We start from the raw sequence: 25294 nt of genomic DNA, 5'->3' as shown, positions 1-25294 counted from the left end.
GAAATATATATATATATATATATATATATATATATCTTAAATATTTTAACCATATTTAAGATATTTAATTTGTTATAATATTAAAATTTCATTTGTTATATATATTTACAGTATATATTTATTTTAATAACAATTTATTATATTTAAATGTCAGAATAAAATTGTAATTAGCGACGAAATTTCACCGACATATTCTGAAATGTCTATAATAAGAGAATTCCAATTTCGATGTGTAGAAATGGGTTTAACAGCCTGATATTTAATGGAAAGAGTTAATTGCTCTTAAATGTTTCTCAAAGTTTCCCTTCTCGCCATTTAAACGCCACGCCATGATTTTAAGTTTGTACTACATTTTCTGTAAATGTTACTGGAAATAGTTTAGGCGTTTATTCAAATTGAAATAGCATACGTGCAAAGAGTTTCCGGTGCTTGACTGACTGCATGCATTTTATTGCTTTAAAGGCAATAAAATGTTTTTAACATAAACGTTTAATATTTTATCGTAAAACTGGATTACTTGTAATAAATATTTAGACATAATAGAAAAATGTCGTCAAAGTAGTGCGTTACTAAATGGTTTTTAATTTCATAATTTGTAATAATGAACTGAAAGTTTGTTTTAATAATATTCACCCATAGCTTATTTGAGATTCCCAATGATGATGTTTAGTAAAAAGTGTTACAAACAATTGCTTGCTTCAGTATTGTTTCCCGTTTCATTAAATGTAGCGCAGAGCTTGGATTAAAATTTTAAAGTGTTAATAATGTTTGGTTATTCTAATTTTATCTCAAGTCATATGTGAAGATAGAAAATTATTCATATGTCAACAAGAAACATATGTCAAGATAGAAAATTATTAAATAATTTCGAAAGGAAGAATTTAATTATAAAATTAAAAAATTTGATTAATCTATTTTAGAATATGAGCAATTATTACGAAATTGTTATCATTGTTCGGTGCACAAAATTAAATGCACCTCACTAAACAACTTTTGATCTAATGATCTGATCTTCACGCATTAAGGCTCAATCTTAATGTTTCAGGGAGGTGCGGAGGATATTTTTAGAATCAGACACAAAAACGTACCTTCCCTAAATAAAAAAGACCGTTTTTCTATAGATTTGGATTGCTGACCCTTAAATTATAAGGGGTAGATGCAATCTTAGAAATATGGTCAGGAAATCGGTCCAAAGTTTGAACCCGTTTAAGTTAATTTTGCTTCTTGCGTATATACCAAGAACTTTTTATATGTATTGAAAATATTTTGCACCAAATTATAAAATTTGTTTGTCCCAAAATGATTTCACGCAAAAAATACCTTTTCGTAAGGATTTATCATTTTTTTATTATTTTATTTAATAATAGTTGAAGAAATTTTTTCTCAATAGATTTTTCCCCCCTAAGTCACTTGATAAGTTATCAAACGAATGATTTTTTAAAAAAAAAAATTCTTTCGGTGGCGAAAAAAGTATTATGCTCTGAACTATAATCAATTTAGCTGAAATATGTCTTTAAAATTTCACATTTATGACATGCATTAGAATGATAACATATTCAAACAGTTTGAAAAATCTAGTTTCAAGAATTTTCTGTTTAAATTTACACAGAAAAAAGCTGTAGAGCTGTGCAAAACTTGCAAGAATGACTTATCTACATTTAATTATTATTCAAAAACAAAAAATTCATTAAAAAAATTAAATATATGTAAGCAATGTCACATTGTCAAATTATAGTCCTAAATTGTGTTTTGGGAAAAAAATGCTGGAAAGACACAGTTATAATAAAAGATTCTCTTTGAAAAGCTAAAATTAAAAATTATAAGATGAATGCAACCATCTGACGTCGGAATAATTATAAAATTTATAAGACTTGTTTTGAAAGGTAATTATCTCATTGGAATTTCAGGTCAGTTTCTTTTCCACAAGTCCAGAGCTCAGCAACAAACAGCGATTTGAATACTTCTTGAGAACTGTTCCATCAGATACAAATCAGGCAGATGCAATGGTGCAAATAATTCACAGGTTGAATTGGACATATGTTTCGATTCTGTATGAAGAGTCTACTTATGGAATACAGGTAAAATAAGTTATAGAATTATGTCATACGGTAATCATGTCATAGGATCTAAACTGTCATGGGCTCTAAACTGAGAATGACTAAGTTTCTTTTATGCAAAATTCAGCCCTATACGCTTAGCCTACTACGCCGGGGTGGGCACATTTTAAATAGGTCATTAGATGGATTTTTAAAAATATGGAACACAAATATAATTATTTCGATCTTACATTAATATCTTGATATTTATCTATTTTAAAATATTTTGTATCTCATTTTAATTTGCAATATTTCTTGCATCCATTCATTAAACAGCACCAGTTGTGAACCAAAACAAATGTATCGGGCATTTTTGCTTGTTCAAATTCTAAATCTGCAACAAAAAACTCGTCCTGATGCGCATCACTTCAAATCTGCAGCCCTTTTCCTTGCTTTTTAGATACTCGGTATGTTTTCTTAGTATGTTCTCTTATGAAATTTTCATTATAATAAGTTAATAATTATTTTTTAAATAAATAATGTAAGAAATATTATTTTAAGATTTTTTTTAAAAAATCTGTTAAAACTGGTCAGTTAGATACTTAAAAAATAAATTCTTAAAGAACTATTATTGTGCTTTTTGCTTGAGTTATAAACTTAATTATTTAAAAAAATGAAAAAAAATATATATATATATACAACTAATTGACTTCGAATTAGTTAGAGAGGATAATCGTTATACAACGCAGCCAAAATTAGTGAGGCCATTTACCCCCAATCTAGCATGTCACAGTCAGTGGTTCGATGTAGAGCACTATAAGTTGTGAAACTACTCTAGTCTCGCTACTTTTTTTACGTAGTTTGTAGCGTATTGTTCTACTTTCTTAAAAAAAAAGTAGTGTAGTGAGTAGTGCGATACAAGAAAACAGTAGTGATTCCAGACAACTACTTTTGACGTTAGTTAAGAATAGTAATACGGCTCCAACGTAACTAATTTTTCGAATTTTACAGTTACAAATCTTCACGGGTCCATCAATGAAAATAATCCTATGGCTGCAGCTCATAGAAATTGCGTATTTAAAATCACGTGTAACTAATATATAAACAAAGCCATTATAAAAAGTATATAATGAATCACTTCAGTCACACTTTCACACGTGACTTATGAAACATGGATGTTATTCCATAGGATGGTCGCGTATTTTTGATGTATTTAATTTCTTAGTGGAAATAAAAGAGCATTAAACAATCGAAAAATTGCAAGTCTTTGATAGTTTCGCCTTTCTTAAATTAATGATTCTCTGTCGGAAAAGGCATAAAAAGTGGAAGGTTAGATGAACAACATAGGAAAAAAAATGTATGAGAATTATAAATTGATTCATGTAAATATGAATAAATAATTCTTAACTTTTCCTTTATATTTAATGTAGGTCAATGTCTTCATTTGAACACATGTGTCAATTAAGTAACCCAGCAAAGTTCGTCTCCTTAAAGTAATTAAGTTGCTACCATTCCAAAGTAGTTTGTAGCCGCTACATTAAAAAAAAAAAGTCTTTGTAGTTGTAGTTAACTACAAGGGGTGATCAAATGAAAAGGTACGAAACGACGTAAAAACGTAACAGTTAAATATTTGCATATTCCGCCATGGGAGAACGTAGCGAGACATATCGGGATGCGATTGGAGTCTCTGACGGGGGTCGGAGCATGCACGGGCACCCACATGCACAAGAGAGAGCAGAGGCTCTTATCAAAAGCAGCGGCAGTCCGTATGAGGAACAGAAACTCGAGCACAGAAAAACCATTAACTCCTATGTGTACTGTGAGACACTCCGACGCCTACGCAGGTCCATCAAGAACAAAAGACCAGGGGCTGCTCACGGAGGGTGTGGTTCTGCTCCATGATACCACGCGTCCACACGTCTCCAGAGTCACACGCTAGCCAAGTTCAAGTGGGAGACGTTGGACCATCCGCCCTACTGTCCGGACAGGTCATCCTGCGATTTCCATGTGTTTGGTTCACTGAAGAAACGCCTGAAAGAGAAGCGCTTCACCTTGGACGACGTACTCAAGGACGCTGTGAAGGACTGGCTCTCGTCTCTGCCACAGGAATTCTGGGAACAAGGAATCCTGCAGCTTGTTCATCAGTGGGATCGTTGTGCTCAGGCCTATGGTGTATATTTTGAATAAAGTCTACATTTGTACCCACCGTGTAGTTTCGTACCTTTTCATTTGATCACCCCTTGTACATTTACAACTAAGTCGTTGTTGTAAACTACAAAAATAATGTAGTTTTTCTGACCGCTGGTCACAGTATTTTTAAAATAAAATTAGAAAACCAAAGTGCGTGTGGGAGAGACATTAGACTTGTGAATACAAATTGAGATTTACAAATCACATAATATTTCATTTTCTTTTAGAATTACTTCTTTCACCTTATCCTTGAACACGATCTTTAACAAATGCTCCTTAATCCACTTTCTTAGACGATCCTATGCGTCGTTGACATCTCAATATGAATAAATCTCATAAAGTCTCACTCAATATTTCAGACAAATTAAGAAAATATTCATGAATTATCATCGATTTAAACTCATGAATTAAGAAATAACTATTACATTGTTTACACTAAAAAGGATTAGATAATGAGGGAATGAATTGTTTTAGGCTTTTACTGTTTTGGAAGAACTCTTGTCCAAAGGGGAAATTTGCATTGCAGTTAAAGAACGATTAACCAAAGACTCTGGAGTAGCTGGAGATTCATATTACGATAGTATTGTCCAAAAATTGATGGCTAAACCAAGTGCAAAGGGTAAGTCATTATTTATGAGTTTGCCTTCAGTGAATCTTTCCTTCGCCTATAAAGCAGCATTTCATCAAAAGGCCGAGGAGGAGGTCCTGTTCCTTAAGCACCCATAAGTTATCTTTCTCATACATCCGCGGTGTAGGGAGCCTCTATTTTTGATATGGTTTTATGACAGAAAATAGGAGAAAATGACAGCTATGACAATGGATGGTCATCGAGATAACCCTCGGATGAATTAGGAAGATATACTGTGTTCGAAGTTGATTTCTTAAAAGTCTTCCAGCGTGTGTGTTTTATTTTGGTTATAATTTTGCAGGTCTTAGGTCACTTGAGATATTCTATTGCCAATCCTTATGGTTTAAAGTAGTTTTTTTGTCAAAGTAACGCATGAGAATATAAAAAAAAATTCTTTTCGAAAAGTGGCTGAATTGATTCTGAAAAAAAAAAATTGTAATTTTAATATTTTTTTCCGTATTGAGAAAGATATTTTTAATTTACAATGTATTTGTTAATTAGATATAACATTTAATGAATAGATAATAAAGTTTTTATAATTATTTTTCTTTATTTTATGCAAAAGTACAATGTTTACTTTTTAACGAAAACTTATATGTAAAAAATACAAGTGTAATATAAATATAAAACTTATATAATCTTAGGATATTGAAGTGATCTTGTTTGCCGAGAATGGCCAGACGTCATTTCACCTTTCGATATCTCGTCTATGGAATAAATTACCGATATTTTAGCCACTTTATTAAATAGAAATGCACAAAAATAAATGATTATATCATAGTTATTGTACCATGTTTTATTTAAAATTGCACTTTAAATCGTAGATGTTTATTCTATTGCAGCTTAACATCATGTTTAAGAAAATATAAAGGGGTTATCACGTTAAGTAAAGATTGTTGTATTTCTCCAGCTATAGGTATAACCATAAGTGATGTGTGAAGTATAGTTATAACTGAACATTTGACTTCAGGCTAATGGGACCCATAACAAATTCAATTCAGCATTTTATAGTGCAGTTGTTTTTTTTTATCTTAGTTTATTGTTCAATTTTTTGTTGCTTTTAATAAGTATCTTGTAATCTAAGCAAAACAATTTACGATATTTATATTATTTTGCAGGAGTTATAATTTTTGGATCAGATCAAGAGGTCGCAGGTGTAATGCGAGCAGTTAGGCGAAACAACTGCACTGGCGCATTCTCATGGATTGGTAGTGACGGTTGGAGTGCAAGATCTTTGGTGTTCGATGGAAACGAGCAACAAGTAGAGGGGACCATTTCAGTACAGCCACGGGCACATCCCGTAAAAGGGTTTGATCAGTATTTTCAGCGGCTGACGGTGGAAAACAATAAAAGAAATCCTTGGTTCACGGAATTCTGGGAACACTTTTTCAGCTGCAGGTGGCCGGGCAGTTTAAAAACTCCTTACAATGATGCTTACAGTCGTAATTGCTCTGGTAATGAAACTATATCAATTGAAAATGGCTACGAAGCGGAGAAGCAGTTACAGTTTGTGAGTGACTCAGTTCTAGCTTTCGCTTATGCTTTGAAAAACCTTCATGCTGATTTTTGTGAGGGTAGACCAGGGCTTTGTCCAAATATGAATCCTATTGACGGCGCTGTACTACTTAGTTATCTAAAGAACGTAAAATTCCAAGGTAAGAATGGTATAAATAAAAATTTATAAATAGAATGAAAATGTTATTGCTTTCAGTCTACTAAAAATTTATAAACAGAGCGAAAATGCTATTGCTTTTAATTTAATATGTGTAAAATACACTGTCTGGTCACTTTATTATGATCTGGTATTTTAATGGAAGCTGATTTTATGAAATTATTCTTGAGTAAAATATTTTTTAAACGACTTACTTAACCTTAAATTATAGCTTTTAGTCTAAGAAAAATTTATAAACTGAGCGAGAATGCTATTGCTTTTAATTTAATATGTGTAAAATACACTGTCTGGTCACTTTATTATGAACTGGTATTTTAATGAAACCTGTTTTTATGAAATTATTCTTCAGTAAAATATTTTTTAAACAACTTACTAACCTTAAATTATACCTACTTCGTAAATTCTTATATCACACTATTTAGTCATCTAGGACACCAGAACACGTCACGGAAGAAAAATATCTGATATATCGACATTGTTTCAGTAATAATTAACTAAAAATCCCAGAACCACTCTAATTGAATAAATATTGCTGTAAGACTTAAGGTATAATATTTAATAGCTAGAAATGGATTTTACGGTTAATTGGATTTTACGGATGATGCTCCCAAAGTGCCGGTACACTCTCATAAATAAAACTCTCCCTTTTGACCATTCAGCAATACTTGAGCTATATTTTTTTTCAATTTTGAGAATTATTTCGTTGCGAAATCATGTGGTATGTGAAAAAAGGGGAATTTTCAAATATCTGACAAAAATGTTTCCTTCACTTGAAACCTCATCGTAGTGCATAGTGGGAGATTGTTAGCTAGAATTAGGAAACCAGGATGAAGACTAGATAATACCGAAATGCGTGGATCCGCTGTATAGGACTCAAGGAATTGACCTAGAGCCAGGAAGAACTCGGGTTCGAATCCTGCCTCCGGCATAGGTGGAATTAATCTCTTTGTTCCAGACGTCTTTCTTGTGTTATTAGGGTGACTGTGACTCAGCTGTATGTTGAAAACCAAAGTGACAAAGTTCTTATTATATAAGTTTGATACATTAGACACCGTGAGTTTTATTTATTTATTATTTTTTTTAAAAGAATAAATAAATAAAATAGCAAAATTTGTTTTCCTGAAGAAATGACAGTTTGTCACTTTGATGAAATGTTCGCTTGGAGCATATATCAGGAATCGATTTCGTCAAAAGCAAAGAAAGTTTTGTGAAATTTGAGTGTCCATTTTCCACAGTGTCCTTATACCGTAAATTGATCTGAATTTTTTTACAACGTTTTGATGGTTTTTCAACGTGACGAGAAGTATTTTCAACTGGATACTGCGCCCTACCATACTGCTGGTGTTGTAATCTATTAATTAGAGAAACATGATATATACTGCTCTTTTTATTTGGCTGAATGTCCCTAGTTTTGTACCTTATAGAGCATTTGTAAGATAAAATCGAAAAAAAAACATTAATCTCACACTTTAGGAAAATACTATGAATGGGTCACTAACGGAGCATCACCATGCCAACAAAATTCAAATCCTAATTGGAACATGCTGGTCAAAGATGGCATTGAAGTGCTGGACATAATAATGTGGAAAGTCAATAATCATTAAAACTGAAAGACTGAAAATAGAAATTTAACCATTACAATATTTTTATTATAATTATTAAAATATTTATTGCAAAATGATTAAGTTGAAAAGGATAAATCTAATATGCGTTCTTTTAAATTCTATGTTAAAAGCATTCATGTCTAATTTCAAATCTTGGCATTTTAGTTCTTTAATGCTTCTTAGCAAAATATTTCTTAAAGTATTTTGTAATATAAGAGTCATATATAGTTAAGTAGTCTTGATTTCTTCTGTTTGGAGAATATTTTATATGAAAAGAGTTTTAAAAATGCTGAAAAAGTTTATGTTCAATTTATTATTTAACTATATTGAAGTATGCCATTTAATGATTGATTCACTGACATTAGATTTAGCTCAAAGTAATTCTGTAAATTTTAGTTTTTATGAGAATAACGACTATTTCCGAGCAAAAGATTTTATTTTTAATGTACTGCGCAAATAAAACAGTTAAAATGACGCATATCATGTTTCTCTACATCAAGTTTATTTTTTTTTAACTGGGCGAATCTAAATGCTACCTCCTAAATTTGCTGAAAAAGATATTTATGTCTATTAAAAGCCAACAACAAAATAAAGAAAATAAGAGTATTGAGAATTGAAGGTAAAAAATGAAAGAATTAAAAAAATGAAGCTAAATAATGTATTTTGTTCAATAAATTTAAAAATGAAAATAAAAAAACTAAAATAATTAATTAATCAATTTTGTCTGGTGTGTTGTTGGCAAAATATGATACATGAAGGTGTTGGGAAAAAAATATTTATCATTGCGATTTGCTTTTTCTTCGTTTATTTAATTTTTTCTTATTTTTTAATACTTTTGATTTGGACACCAAAGGAAGATAACAATATCTTCTTTTTAAGCTTTTTCAACTTGGCAAACGATATTTTCATCTTAAAAATTATATCATTGTGGGGAGTCATAAATAAGTGTGTACTTGATAATAACTGTAAATAAACATATTTCATACTTCGCTTGCTTTTTATATGGCCATTAATGCAATTACTTCATTAATATCAGACATGGTTAATGATTTCATACTTTTCCGGACGAATGTCGGTATTGTATGCAATTTCGGAATTGCAACTTTTCCGGTAACATACTTATTACGTTATTATTTCAATGAAATTGACATATTGTGTAGAAAAAAATGTTGAGCTAAATATATATTTTTCAGAAATCTAGTTTAAATTGCAAAGAATCTTATTTTTTAAAAATTGCAACACCAGAAAAGAATTATGCAAATTGAACCTAATTTGCATAAAATGTAAAGTGAGATAAAACATGGAAATTCTTAGAATTACAAAGCGATATCTCATGTACCACCATTTGTGCTTGTTTATTTGCCCACGAAGAAACAAAATTCCGAAATAATTACTGTACTGTATGGTAATGGCATTTTTAGAGAAAAAAAACAAACATATTTTTGGTTAATAAAACTGAAATATATGGTTTTTAAAACATTCATTAGGTAATTTTTTCGTTCACATCCTTACGGTATACTGAAAATTATGCTTTTCAAAATTATAGTACCAATTATCACACATTTAGTAAGAAATACAGAATTAAAAAATAAATTTTACCGAATAAATGATTTTAATACCATGCTCTAAGGTATCTTGATAAAATTTAAAATGTTTACTTTTGCCAAATTTTATCTTGTATTGTTAAACCATATTTTATCGTCAATTTTACCAAAATCCTTTTCTAGGCGATTCGGTTGAAATCATCCATTTCTGGTGTTCTCATCGAGCTAAAAACACAGTAAATTTTACCATATTCTAGTAGTTTTGACCAAATTGCTTTTCTCAGTGGAGTAATATGCAGAATAAAGTTAGTTAATTTCTGGAAACGTCTCCATGTTGTTGCAATTTTCACAAATATTAATGCATAAAAAAAGAGGAAAAAAAAAAGAAATTCTAAATTTATTTGAACTACACTATTTTTCCTACTTTTATGCGTAATTTTTCTGTACTGAACGTCAGAAATTCAGACTATTTTATTATTTCTATAGGTTTGAGCAGTGACGAATTTCAGTTTTCAAACAATGGGGATGGTCCCGCACGCTACAACATAATTCACTTCCGTCAGATTTCTCGTGGAAATTACAAGTGGATACGAGTAGGAGAATACAGAGATGGCGAATTGATTCTAAGCTTAGAAGACATCAGATTTAAATGGAACAAATCGGCAATACCAGTGTCTGCATGCAGTCTGCCGTGCGGGATTGGTCAAGCAAAAAAGTACGTAGAAGGTAGCAACTGTTGCTGGCACTGCTTCAACTGCACCAAGTACCAGATAATTCACGAAGAGACAGCCTGTCAGGACTGTAAAAAAGGTTACTTGCCAAACATTAACCATACAGCTTGCGAAGAAATTCCTTTACAGTACATGCAGCTAGACAGTTATTGGGCCATTGGAATCATGACCTTTTCTTCCCTGGGTATAGTCATGACTCTTTTTGTAGTAGCTGTTTTTTTGAAGCACCACAACACCCCAGTTGTGAAAGCCTCAGGTCGTGAACTCAGCTACGTTCTTCTGGCGGGTATATTGCTTTGTTATGCAATAACTTTTTTACTAGTGCTGAAACCATCTGATATTAAATGCGGCGCACAGAAGGTTGGTATAGGTTTCTGCTTTACAGTTGTGTACAGTGCCGTTTTAACTAAAACTGATCGCATCAACAGGATTTTCAGATCAGGAGCGAAGACTAAGAAGAAACCGTCTTTCATCAGCCCGCAATCGCAACTTTTAATTTGTGGTGCCATTGTCTGTGGTCAAATAGTGTTGTCAGTGGTGTGGATGATTGCGAAACCACCAAAGGCGATATACTATCATCCATCTAGAGACGTGAGCCACTTTGTGTGTACTGCTTCTATAGACGCTACTTACATTGTAGCATTTGCATATCCAATGCTATTAATTCTTATTTGCACTGTGTATGCAATACTCACGAGGAAGATTCCAGAAGCATTTAATGAATCCAAGTTTATTGGTTTTACAATGTATACCACTTGTATCGTTTGGTTAGCTTTTATACCTTTGTATTTTACAACAACAGACCATAATGAGATCAATGTTTTCACTATGTCAGTGACAGTTAGCCTTAGTGCAACCGTGACACTTTTCTGCCTTTTTACGCCAAAATTGTACATAATTCTTCTCCATCCAGAGAAAAACGTCAGGCAACCCTTGATGAATACTGGAAAATACTGTGGTGCTAATGGTAATCGGGTGGCTTCCAGTACTGCTGAGCGGTCTACAATTTCCGAAGGTAAAAATTTGTTATTCCTTTTTCCTTTAGCTGACATTCATATTATGCTTTAGAAAATTTGCAGTACATTCGAAAGAGCCAGAGCATTCTCCTTCCAATGAGGTGAACCGGATTCGAATCCCAGCAATGGTTGGTCGATACAAAATCCGCATCTGGGATGCACCGACCACAGTGCTGACATAAAACATCCCCAGTGGTAGATGGATCATGAGTAAGAATCTCCTTATCGCTAGGCTAACCGTGGAAGGTTTTCGTGGTTTTACTCTCCATGTAACGCAAAGGCAAATTCCTCCCAATACTTGATTCAGGAGTTCCCTTGTCTTCTGAATTTGGTTCAAACTTACAAAGCCACGGAGTTGAACTTTAGTAGCCTTAACCCGAAAATTGGGTCGGCTGCTGTACGGTTGTAAAACGACCGTTATAAAATAAATTAAAAAGCATTCTAAAAGTATCATTGCTGTCAGGGTAACCGTGGGAGGTTTCCGTGGTTTTCCTCACCATGTAACATATGCGGTTTAGTTCCATTAAAAAGTCCCCCCTCGACGGCAAATTTCTCTCAATATTTGATCCATGAATTCCCTTGTCTTCTGGATTGGATTCTAAATTACAAAGCTATGGAGGCAAAATTACAAGGCTCTGAAAAATAACTACTAATGAACCCAAAAAATTGTGTTGGCAGCCAACGGCGGTTATAAAATAAAGTAAATACCTTGTTAAAATAATAAAAAAATATTGTTATTCCAAAAAAAAAATATTTAATGAAGAACACTTTTAATTTTTTTATTTATTACGAAAAACAACTAAGTATTTGTTATTTAAATGGGAAATTTTGAAAGAATGGGACTCGATTATGATAATTTTATGAAAGCACTAGTGCATGTTATAGACATTTGGATTGAGATTGGATTATGATAACTTGATTACACCAAAAATATTAACAGCACAAAAATTGAACTTTTTCGAAACTAGGTAAATAAAATATATTTATTTCTTACAGTTACATTTTTAACAAATTTTAACTGAATTTTAGAGCATCAAATTATTTTAAATAGTAAATTTGTGGGAGAATCTGCAAGTGTTGCGTGTATCAATGATTTGGACAATCCTAAGCTTCCTGTGAAAGATAATGAGATTTTGTTATAGAAAACATTTCATGAAAACATAAGAAAATAATTTTTAACTTAAAAATTATTTCAAGAGTGAATTAATAAATTTAAAGTGCTTACTTTGATATATTTTCTAATGAAGTAATAGTGTGGTATTTTCTTTTTGACCAGTATGAAAATTCTAGATTACATTTTCTATGAATCTTCCACGCAGTAAAATAGATGTGATGAGGGTTACAGTCCCTGGTCTGCAAGATTCTATGTAAAATCTTAGTTATCAGCTGATACTCTTTACAGCTTTATTGATTTTACGAAACTGGTTTGCACTTGATTGCGTTCGTATTCCAATTGGTTAACATCGATACGTTAAAAATAAATACAAATAGTAAGTATATAAAAAATCCTCCGAATAAAAACCCATTACATGTAAGTTTAAATATGAAAGTATTGCATATAAACTCGTGCAAAACATGTCATTATTAAAACACTTCAGTGACGTCTAATAATATTTTCTAATTATTATAATATACTAATATAATACCTGATATAATAAATATTCTTTCTTCTTCTCACTGGAACGACAGCCCAGGATGGGCCTTGGCCTTCTCAACAAGCCAATGCCAAGACATTCTTCCCTTAGCCAAGGTTCTCCAGTTTATTATCCTTAAAACTTGTAGGTCCTTTTCAAGGCTGTCTAAAAATCTTAGGTTTGGCCGTCCTCTTTTTCTTGTACCTGTTGGCCTGGCACTGAAAACTTTTTTGGTTGTCCTGCTATCCTCCATTTAATCCTTTGAATTTTGATACATTTAATGACATCAGGTTCTTTGTATGCTTTGTAAGCTACAGCTTACAGCTTTTACTTATTGCGTAAAAATGCTTCGCTGTATTTTTTATATAATATATCGTCTAGTATATAAATACTAATACTAGGCAGTATAATAAATATTCTATCTTTAAATAATATATCGTCTCATTTTTTCAATTGTCGAATTCATATTATATATCGTCTCATTTAACCCTTTGATAGACGAACGTAAACAAGTGCAAACCGGTTTCAGTAGCATAAAAACCATAAAGCTGTATAGAGTAATCACCTGATAATTAAGATTTTACATAGAGTGCGTCTAATAATTTGGTCAAGGGACTGTACATCCTGAATGACTTTTTAATAATAATTTATTGTTCTAATTTCACGTAGATTGTAAACAACATGGAGGTACACTTTCATAAGCAGTCGTATAATCACACTGTTAATAATTTGGTAAAAATTGAAAAACAAGGTTTTAAAAAGGAAATGGCTATTGCACGGCATGCGATGCCTATTAAATTTCCTATTTACCACTTTTATTTTCAGAATTTATGAAAAAATATGATAATACAGTAGAAATTCTATGGTTTTCTTACCTATTTTGATATTAACTTTTGCTCTGCATTCTTTCAATTAACCATTATTCGGCATAAGTAAACACACGTCTTCCTGGGGGGCTGGTGGTGGAGACCTATTTACATAGACCCCATCCAATTTTCTATGGTAGAAATATAACACATTTGATGTTATTTATTTTCTAAACAGAAAATGATTTTGTGGAATGATACACTTTTGCGATTAGGGATTTCATTAAGTAATTAGTGATTTCACATTACGATTAGTGATTTCATATTTAGAATAAAAACTTCATATTACTTCACTCTTTAAAAAATTCAAGGAAGTATAACTATTTTTTTATCAAGTTTGTTAAAAGAATAAAGTTCAAAATAAATAAATAATTTTTTTGGAAGCATTAAACTAAAACAGAATAACAGCGAGAATCATCTTCTTTTTTGTGATTTGCTTTCATAGCACCATAGAAGGAAATATCGCTACGTCCGTAAGTAGTTTATTCGAACCATTTCATCACCATATTAAAACTATGGTTATTAAAATTGATTCATCTGAAATTTCGTTTCATGCTATCAAATAAATTAAATGGAATAATGATTTTCAAGTCGATTGATTTACGTTAAACAAGTGTTTCTTACTATAGTGAAATACTCCATAACAAATTAGTATTTTAATTAAAATGTGATCAATATTTATTCTCCAATATTGTTTAGATTGAATTAGATTTCATTTTGACTTTAGATATACCTTTTTGAGTGAGTTTAAAGTACATTACCACTTAATAAGTTACCAAGTTTTTTACAACCACCGTTGAACAGACGACCCAATTTTGGGTTTACGACTACTAATAGTAATCCATAGCCTGGTAATTTTGAACCCTATTTAGAAGAAATTTGCCTCCGTGGAGGATTTTTTCGATGGTTTAGGTTACGTTACATGGATAGGGAAAACACGAAAACCTCCAACGGCTAGCCTGATGGCAAGGGGACTCTAATCCACGAACCGTCTACCACTAAGGATATTTTTACGTCAGCGCTGTAGTCGGTGCGAGCCGGGTGCGGAATTCGTATAGACCAGTCATCGCTGAGATTCAAACCCGGTTCACCTCATTGGAAAACGAACGCTCTTTCCCCTGAGCCACCACGACTCAAGTTACCAAGTTTGTCTGCACTAGCCCCATAGCATGTTCGCATTAACCCCGTGTTGTGTGGCTAGTGGGGTTTTCATAGCACCCGAAATATAGCTGAGCTACGTGCTCCGTTTACTGCCCACTCGTGCCATTTCATCATCAAGTTAAGTACTATCTTTATTAAAATTGATTCTACTTTAAATTAACCCTATGATATAAAATAAAACAAATTGAATAATGATTATCAAATATTTATTTCAAATATTGGTATTGATTTTCGTTTAAAATGCCTTTCCTAGGAAATGCTCTATTTCAAATGAGAGTTTTAATTAATATGTGTGAATATTTATTCTCCTGAAAGATTTCGATTGAAATTGATTTCATTTAGATATACCCTTCTCAGATGAAAATAAATTACTAATTAATAAGACACCGAGTATGTTCATACTAGCCTCATATCTTCCGTAGATTAGCGCCTTATAGAGGAACTAGTGTCGACAGAAACTGCCTCATTTAAAAAAAAAATTATGAAAAGAACTAAACATTATTGTTATTAAAGATATCAACAGGTAATTGTCAAAAAAATACATCATGAGTTAAAAATCATATTAAATATGTTTTTCGACAAATGAGCAATCAATATCTACACTAGTCTCCCTCTTCCTTATAATTTTCAATTGTTGTAATTTGTTAATAATATCATATAGACATATAGCAATAAAGGAAACGAAGGAAATAAAAATAAAAATATGACAACCGAAGTCGACGTCTTCAGGAGGTACCGGCCCCGGTAGCCATAAGACAAAACCTTTTCTATTGAGAGAGAGGGCAAATGCCTAAATTAACTCCCTCAGTACCCCGAAGGTTTTGTATAGAAGTCCAGGAAAAAAACATGAAATACATAGAACCAATTCAGAAAAGAAACTCAAACAAAATCATCAGAAATTAAAAACTCAAATTAACAAGGTCAAACAACGATTTCACAAGCAAACCAAATGTAAAGGAAATACTTAAAACAGAAGAAAACAACGCCCTCTTTTAAAATGAGCAGTTTGAAAAAAAGAAGTCAAAGAAAAGATTACGTAACATATTAATAGAATGCTTGACTGGGGCTGCTCAGTTAAGACATGAATTACGCCCTGTTAAAAGAAATAAAAAAACTAATATTCTTCAATCATTTTCTTAATCAAAAAATTAACTTTATAAAAATTAAAAGGAAAATCATTATTACTCAAATTATTCAAAAAATTATTCACTGTCTCCCAAAAACTCTCCACGTTATTGCAAATTTTTTTAATCCTAACCAACTGTGAAAAAATTAAAATTTCAAAAATTTTATTGCACAGATTAGCGTTGAAGTTGCTAAAAAATAACTTAAAATTTAAAAGCTTTTCCTTTATCAAAAACACCAATTTTAATTATTTTGTCAAGAATATCAATTTTAAAATCTAAATATTCGACATTTAAACAATTCTCATTAGTTTTTTTCAAAACCAAATCTTTAGGATAAATACTATAAATAAAATTATAATTATCACAATTAAGCAATATCAAATGGTCAATATATCTATAAGCATTAAATTCATTATACTCAAGAAATTTATTTTCAAAAAAATGCAAAAAAATATTACCAAAAGCACCAGAAAAGAAATCATCTTGTGGAATTCGAATAATATGTTTATAAAAATCTAAATCATTAAAAAGAACATTCTCAAAAAGTTTAAACCTACATAAATCCAACCAATTAGACCTATCAATTTTCTCATTAAATAAATACCTATCAAAAACGCCGCTACAAATTTCAATAATCCTTTCATGTGGTATACATGTTTACAAATTTTCAAAATCAAAAATATTAATGCTGGAAATATCATTATTATTAATATAATCCAAAACTTCAACTTTATTATCTATAACAATATTTTTCTCTTAATGTCCATGAATAATGTCCTTGAATGTAAATCATAAAAGTCCAAAATTAGTCCTTTTGGTTGAGTAAATATTTTTAAGATGTTTCAGAAGACTTTTGCTATAATTCATGTGAATTTCTGTCATTATACAGAATTTTATGTTTACTTTGCAATTTTAACTGGGAATTAAATTGAAACTTAAATGTTGTCAGAACTTGAAGTTTAGATCTGTGCTACCTTCCACCTCTGGAGGACTGCAATCATTTAAAAAAAGCATACTAAGCTGTTTTCTTTATTTACTTTATTTTATAATTAAATGCCAAATGCATACAAAATACTTCTACCTTAAAAGGTATCAGCAATAGTGTTTGAGCAACTGTAAATATTAAAAAAAATTCTTTTTTTTTCAATTCTTATAAATGTTCCAATTATATCTTAATATTTAGGATACATTTTAGGAATAAGATAACCAACACACTTCTAGCTTCATGGAAGCAAATAATAATCTATAAACATAACTATCTCACGTGANACTTTACAAATAAAACTCTCAAACTACCTATATCATGATATGACAGACCAGCATGTTAAGTTTGTAAACGACCTTTTGGGACACCCTGTATCTTAATATTTAGGATACAATTCAGGAATAAGATATCCAACACACTTCTAGCTTCATGGAAGCAAGTAATAATCTATAAACATAACTATCTCACGTGACACCTAAGTAATCTCTAACTAAGTTGGCAACATTTGAGTAATATCTCAAGGACGCATTTTTTTCAATTTCGCCAATTAAGGAGGAGTTTTCTTTCCCCGTATAAATTGCTTAATCCACTCATCTTCGCCAAATTATCTACATGGAATGAAAATAAGAAAAAATTATTTCCATCCAATTTTATTTCATTAATACTTAAAATAGTTTAGATAAATACGAAAAACTACTGGAAATAAGTTTTGAACTTCACAAGAGTAAAACATTCGAATTAATACGCTGGGAGATTCATAAATAACTATATAAGTAAACTATCTCCCTATAGTGTATAGCAATATAGTCTCAAGCGATGTTTTAATCATTGTTTCAGTGAAGTTTTAAATCACACAGTTTAATACCTCTTGTATTTTAAAATAAGTTTGCAAACCGTAACTTAAGGTAATCTCTTCATAATATCATAGCCCTAATCACCAGATTTGTAATTTTAAAATGAACTCATTGTGAATATAGACATAATTATTATAGTTAACATGAACATTATAATTGAATAAACATTTCCAAACATGATCTTTAAAGTGCACGTTCATGATTGTCCGGTATTGATTAATTTTGAAATTTTCTCTTTCAACCGAATCAAGTGCATTGTTATTTAGGAAAGATGTTATTTATAAAGTCGTTTAATGGCTGTCAAACTTTTTCCACAAAACTGGTATTTGTCATACTTAGAATCTGACTATAGAGACTTAGGACTATAGACCAAAACGGGAACTTGAAAAAGAGATCGTTAGAAAATCAAACATTTTTGATTTCACAGAAATGTTGAAAAAAGTTCCCAATTTCGTTAATCTGTAGCTTGAGTTACATTTTTACGAGAAATTTTAAACATTAAGTTAAATTCATTCTATCATAATACATAGATATATTAATTGATAATTATTTTCTAACTTTCTAAATAAAAATCCGATTCTAACTTCTTCGGACCAGGCATACAGTGTACCGAACATCATTTTTTCTTTATTAATTCATACTTAATTATATATACGTAATTATTATTTCTAAACCCCCTCTCTGTTTGAATTTTCTTCGAAATTTTGACCCAAAAAAAGCATTTTTTTTATTACTGAAAATTAAAATATGCCCCATCCTAAGTCCAATCGAAAATGAAAAATATTTATCTACAAGCAGTATTTTGCAAGGTGGGGAAATGTGTGATGTCTAGTTCACTGATCTCCAGTTTTTCCGGCAATACACACAAGTTTTATCTTTAAAAAAATACACAGGGATAACATATTTATTAATTCAACTGATTTAAGGTGTTTAAGATAAATATCTGCACAAAATAATTGTTAAAATTAGGTATAATAGGTGAATATATTTTATTAGGTAAAAATATTCTTCCGACTGAGAGACGAAAAATTCACTCTCTGAATGCATCATAACTATTTTGACGTGCAACGGTAACACTCATAAAAGCGAAATTGCAGAGAGTATAAAATGATTTCAATTCCAAGCCTGAAATCTCACTGTGCAATATTCAGAAATGCAAAAAATAATCGTGGGAGTTATGGAGACGTATAAGTAACGACGAATTCAATGTCAATGATGCACTTTTTTTCTTCGTTGCATGGCATGCGACGCCGACCATAAAGGAACAAAAACAACAAACGCGTGAGATGCCGACAGAGAATTGATCAATTTACTTCATTAATAATCATCAGAATTACAATAATTTTGATTTATTTTATGACGAAGACGTTATTGTATTCTAAAAGAGTTATCTTAAAGCTATGAAGCATGTTCTTACTGAAGGGAATATCAACTATAAAAATATCCCGACTGAGCTAACATGAGCTTTAAATTTATTTCAATGAATAATATTACTTTTGTTATTCCATAATATTGTGAATCAATAAAAACATAAATAACACGAAAAAATATTACCTTATTTCGTTCAAGAACAGCGATGTTGATTTTTTTAAACTTTAAACGATCGAAAAAGTTTTAATTGTCGATTCAAACTATTCTTCTCCGATCAAAACTACTCTAATCACATGAATATCATGACGCACGTGGCTTTTATTTTTACCTAATACCAGCTTTCTGAAATAAAAATATTAGGATAAAGAAGGAAAATCTTTGCATACATACATTTTTACATTATATTTGCTCGGAGCAATTTACTTACATTTGCTCAGTATAGAGGAGTATATGTACATTTTTTTAACACTATCACCCACACTATGAAAAATTCAGGATCAAATCATTGTAAATTAGGAGGCATTTTCACTCGAGAATGTTATGGAACAAAAAATCGTATGTATCATACATATTTTACAATAACATTTACTTTAATTTTTCTTAATCATTGTAAATAGATGAATATTACTGAAAAAAATTCTGAACAGTAAAATAGATTTTACAAATGCTACACTCAGGGTGCCAATACTTTTTGCCGAAATTTTTTACAGTGTACTAAGCTTAACATTGAATATTTAAAATTATATAAAATATTTTAATTATGTGTGTGACTTACGATCTCAAATATTTTATTCGATTATTTGCGTTTAATATACTTATTTTAGAGACCTTTTATTCATGCATACATAGTGCGTAACTGCATAACCAAGTTTTACAACAATTAATTCAATTCTAAAAGAAATTTTTTCCAGTTTCCAAATGACTTTAATTCTGAGCAACTTTGAATAGTGGTACGGTTACCTTCTAAAATATGAATATAGACATGTGGGAATATTTACTGTTATGAATCATTCTAATAAAGAGCTTTTAGATATTATTAAAGATTCATTTGAAGTCTCATAAAAGCGTTGCTGGTGTATGAATAAATCTTAAAGCGTGGGCGTTTTACGTGGGATGAGATTTGCTAGCATTAAATAAGATCATGTCCAGGCGTGAGATTACGATCAATCTTGAGAAACTTAAAATTTCAGGCTGTTTATGTATCTATTCCTAAATGATTGCTGCAACTGGACTGGCATTCACACAATTTAAAGATAATCTCTTGAAACATTTGTTGCTAATCAATATTTTATATTATTCCAGAGATAGTTAGTTGAAACTTTTATATTATTAAGTTAAATTATATATATTATTATTAAGTTTAGATTATTAAGTTAGTTAAAACTTTTATATTATAAATTAATTTCAATGTAATAGCGAGACAAAGTAAGGTGTTTTTCATTTGTACTAGAAATCAATAAAAAATATTTAAAAAAAAGCAGTATACACTTCAATAACTTTCGACTAAGTATCAGATTTTTAAGACTCAGTTGGGAGGGAGAACTGTTGACAGGAGAACCTGTCAATATAAAAGTGTACACTGGGGTGTTTCTTGCATTTATTTTAGCTAAAATTAACGAATCTGTAATTTCTTTTTGCTTATTACGTAGTATTTTCTCATAACTCTCCATATTATATTAACTACTTACTGTATTCTATCTGCTCTTAATAGCAAATTATGAAAAAGTAAAGATTCTCTCATTGAAATTGGGATTGCTTCTATATTAGCAACCGATATAGTTCGGTGATAAAAGGCTCAACTACCTCTTCGTAGATTTATATATCTCTAGATGCGTTAGGAAACGAGATACTCGAAAATTCACAAAATGCTTGATCACTTTTCTCTGTCAAAAACGGTGCATCATGGATCATTTTGCTTTTGATATCTGAATCCAAACACCATAAGCTTCCACCAAATCTACACCTCTTAGAAGAGAAAAGGCCTCAGCACGGGTTACCTTAAACAAGAAATTTGATCTTTTAGTAGTCCAAACGAGATGACATCTTTCGTATTTTCCTCCACTGCTCAGCGTAGTACCCCGAACGTAGAGAAATCTTTTTTACTAGAGGGCTGCGCCCCCTGCTCGCTAACGCTTGCTAACCCCCGAAAACTGCTACGCAATCTTATATGGTTTGCCTCGTAAACCAAGTTCGCTTCGCTCGCTACTAACTTAACGACATTGCAAATGCACAAAATTCTAAGAATTCAAAAAAAATCATTCAAATTCATATAAAAAAATTTTTTTTAAAAAAAATTACATCTTTTTAGTAAATACTAAATCATTAAAATTAATTTGAATTCAAATAAATGACATGTAATTGATTAAACCTATTAGAAATGTGCTATAGTATAATTCGTGATATGAATAAAAAAATCGTCAAATAAATTCGTAATATATAAATTCGTGAAAAAAAGCGATTTCGACAAAATACTAAAATAGAGATCGATCGACAAAGGCTACTCACTTCTGCCTAGCTTAATAGTATGAGATTGCCGCAGCTGATGCTCTCTGGTTATTTCAGTTTCCGTTTTTAAAAGAGCTATATGTTGATTCACATCGGCTAGATTTGGCATGTGACATTTTTAGCGGAAATCATTGGTCGATTCGCCGTGTAAGACAAATAGTAACGTAAACAAAACAAAACAAACGTTGCCACCGGTGGAAAGGAAATACAGTCAAAATTTGGGAGCCACGTAAGAGAATTATGTGAATTAGATTTTAACTCTACAGAGTAGTTTATGTTCAATACGTCGGACTACTAAATTGATCAGCGTTAAGAACTTATATCTTTTAGGTGGAATACTCTAAGTTTCATTGAAAAGAAATAACGTTCAGAGTTGTTGTACAGTTAATCGTGTGAAGATTATAAGACTCAAATCAAACATTGTACTTTCTATGAATTCATTTAATATTTATTTGATGAATTTCATTTTTCAATATAATTCCCATCAGTAGATTCAGGAAAAGCCATCAAAAGTGTAGATCCTTAATGATAATTCCACTACTTTCGTTTTTCATTTTATATCTGAAACTGTTTAAGTAAGTAAAAGCCTTTTTGCACACAAATGTAAAATTTATTTATTCAAATATTGTTCATTGAGAAAATAATTTACCACCAATTAACGTCGTATACTCTTTTAGAAAGTTTTAATTAACCGAATCGAAGAAGTTTATTCAGTAAAATTTATTTGTAGCGATAATTCCCAGTTCGGAAATTCAACACTGGATTATAAAACCGGATATACTCGGTTCGTAATATTGTATCGGTTAATGTTACTAATTTTTTATTAATTGATTAATTAGTTTAATATCAGTCGATGCTTGAATTGAAAGGTACATAAATCTACTCTATTCCATGGTTTATACGAAGAGGCGCCGAAGTTGGCGGCTGAAATAGTCCAGACCTTTGATGTTGTCTGAAGATCCATGGATACGGAAACAACAACAACATATTAATTTTATTATTTTAAACGTTTTAGATTTCAAAATCTAAAATTTGAACTGAACTGTAAGGAAATCCAGTTCTTTATCCTTAAATTGAAAGGTTCTTTAACTTTTTAGTCTTACTTTAATGCTAAATCATCAGATGTCGATTGATCTACGTTATAATTGAATTAGTGTAAAGACGTGTTTTAACATGCATTACATTGTGAAGACACGTAAGAAAGGTCTCTAAATCCAGGACTTTAATTACATATTTAAGCTATTTCATCTGATATGTATGTAAATCTTTCTTACACAATTTATAATAAATAGTGAAGTAGTGTAGTGTTTTATATTTTATTCTTTAACTGTCATTAAACAGTCGACCCAATTTTGGGTTTACGACTACAAGTGTTCAACTCACCTAGCCTTGTCATTTTGAACCCAATCCAGAGGACGAGGGATCAAGTATTGGAAGAAATTTGCCCACGTGGAGGACTTTTTGTTAAAACTGACCTGCATTTGCGTTACATGGAATGGATACTCACGAAGATCTCGCTCGGTTAACCTGACGGCGAAAGGACTCTCTAACCTATGATCCGTCTACCACTGAGAATATTTTACGTTAGCACTGTGGTCAGTGCGAGCCAGGTGCGGAATTCATATCCATCAACCATCGCTGGGATTCGAACCAGCGGCTTGCCTCATTAGAAGGCGAACGCTCTATTCCCTGAACCACCACTATTATTTGAGATGTGGTGGAAGGGTTAAATGTCGTGTAGTTTTAAATCACATTGTTAAAAAATGCACACGTTTTAAAATAACATTCTTAACCTTAATATGAGATATCAGCAGATGCCGAATCACTTGATATCCGTTAATCCACGTTATACTTGAATTAGTGTGTAAAGACGTGTTTTGACATGTATAACATTGTAAGAACACGTAAGAAAGGCCTCTAAATACAATACATATTTAAACCTGTGAATGATATAATAAGCAAATCTTTCCTTCACAATTTATCATACCTTTCTTTTTACAGGTTCCTTGAAACTAACTGAAATAAATATTAGATTCAGCAGCTCCAGTCCCAACAGGAGGTTTACAACTGCAGCTACTCAAACAAATGATGATATTAATTTCACTAAGATTTCGCGCTGCTCGAGTTGTACAATTTTTAGTGATTCTCTAAAAGATGAAAATAGAGTCATATTGAAATAATTTTTTTGCAAACCAATCTTGCACAAACTTTCAACCATTTGCATCAATACAGAGAAAATAAAGAATTATCCATTACTGTACACTCAAGGATACTTGAAGCAATATATCTGGTGGTATGATTATATTTTTGGAAGTGGGTAATTATTTTGAAAGGGTGATCCATTTTTTCTGTGTTTTACATTTAAAGTATAAATTAATGAGAGTTTTTTTAAAATGTGCATCTATCAAGATAATTTATATTATAATATCAAAATTTATTAATTACTTACTAAGATACATTAATTTATAAGATAAACCTAACATATTATAATCAGTATTAGAAGATATACAGATCATCAGTAATTAGTAAGAAAATATACAGAACATCTATCATTTATAAATAAGTTAATAATTCAATTTTAAAAATTGGAAAATTTAAATATTACATTAATTTCCTACATATAATTTAAAATTAGATAATATTTTCAATACTTTGCTGTGTCTTCAAATTGTTAATTTACTACGCGAAGGATATAATTTTTTAATCATTGTAAAGGTTTATATCATAATGAATAGTGTTGATTCAGAATAGATTTTGCTTTAAATGTTTTGTGTTTCTATGTTATATTCGTCAAAAATATTTCATTTTAGGAAAACTAAATATTGATTGTTTTGCTATTCATACTGTAATTGATACAGATTCATTAGCATGCATACTAACTGATATTTACTGATGAAATGGGGTTTTAATTAATCACGCAAGCCAATAAAGTTTCTCATTCAAATTCTCATAATTTGTTAGCTTATTTACTACTGAATCAGTTTCCGAATGGTGAAAGTTAAAAAACTTACTTGTTTCTATTTCATATGAAAAACTAAATTTAGCTAGCGTTAGAGACCTTGCTCTCATATTAATAGTCGAAGCATTAATCAAGTTTTTTGTCAGTGAGATTTTCTATATCTTGAACTAACTAAACGCACTTAATTTCAGTGTACTCGTAAATCTCAACTTAACATGAAAAGTGTGTGCATTAAAAAATCCTCCATTGCAGGAAATCTAATCATGTATTTAAGACTTTTTTTTCTGACTAAATTTCTTTACAACTTGTCACGTGACCTAGACTTCTGGATACCGTTTTACATTTTGAAAAGATTGCCATAATTTAGTTGATCTTTCTAGTATTCTTTTCTTTCTAAATTTCTAGATTTAT

General features: G+C 30.9%; 1 protein-coding gene across 1 annotated transcript in view; it reads left to right on the top strand.

The window, feature by feature from the left end:
• Positions 1 to 24236, top strand: part of LOC107444654 (metabotropic glutamate receptor 6-like) — a 71602-nt gene extending 47366 nt beyond the window's left edge. Inside the window, exons 3-7 of the mRNA XM_043047753.2 lie at positions 1908 to 2078; positions 4701 to 4845; positions 5973 to 6509; positions 10161 to 11420; positions 23926 to 24236. Coding sequence (XP_042903687.2) covers positions 1908 to 2078; positions 4701 to 4845; positions 5973 to 6509; positions 10161 to 11420; positions 23926 to 24104 — 2292 coding nt within the window. The 3' untranslated portion in view covers positions 24105 to 24236. The remainder of the gene's footprint in view (positions 1 to 1907; positions 2079 to 4700; positions 4846 to 5972; positions 6510 to 10160; positions 11421 to 23925) is intronic.
• Positions 24237 to 25294: the final 1058 nt, after the last annotated feature.

This window comes from Parasteatoda tepidariorum, chromosome 2, assembly GCF_043381705.1.
Source record: "Parasteatoda tepidariorum isolate YZ-2023 chromosome 2, CAS_Ptep_4.0, whole genome shotgun sequence".
In the NCBI taxonomy this organism is placed as follows: domain Eukaryota; kingdom Metazoa; phylum Arthropoda; class Arachnida; order Araneae; family Theridiidae; genus Parasteatoda; species Parasteatoda tepidariorum.
Note: the sequence above shows the minus strand (reverse complement) of the source record. Positions and strands in the feature narration are given on the sequence as shown.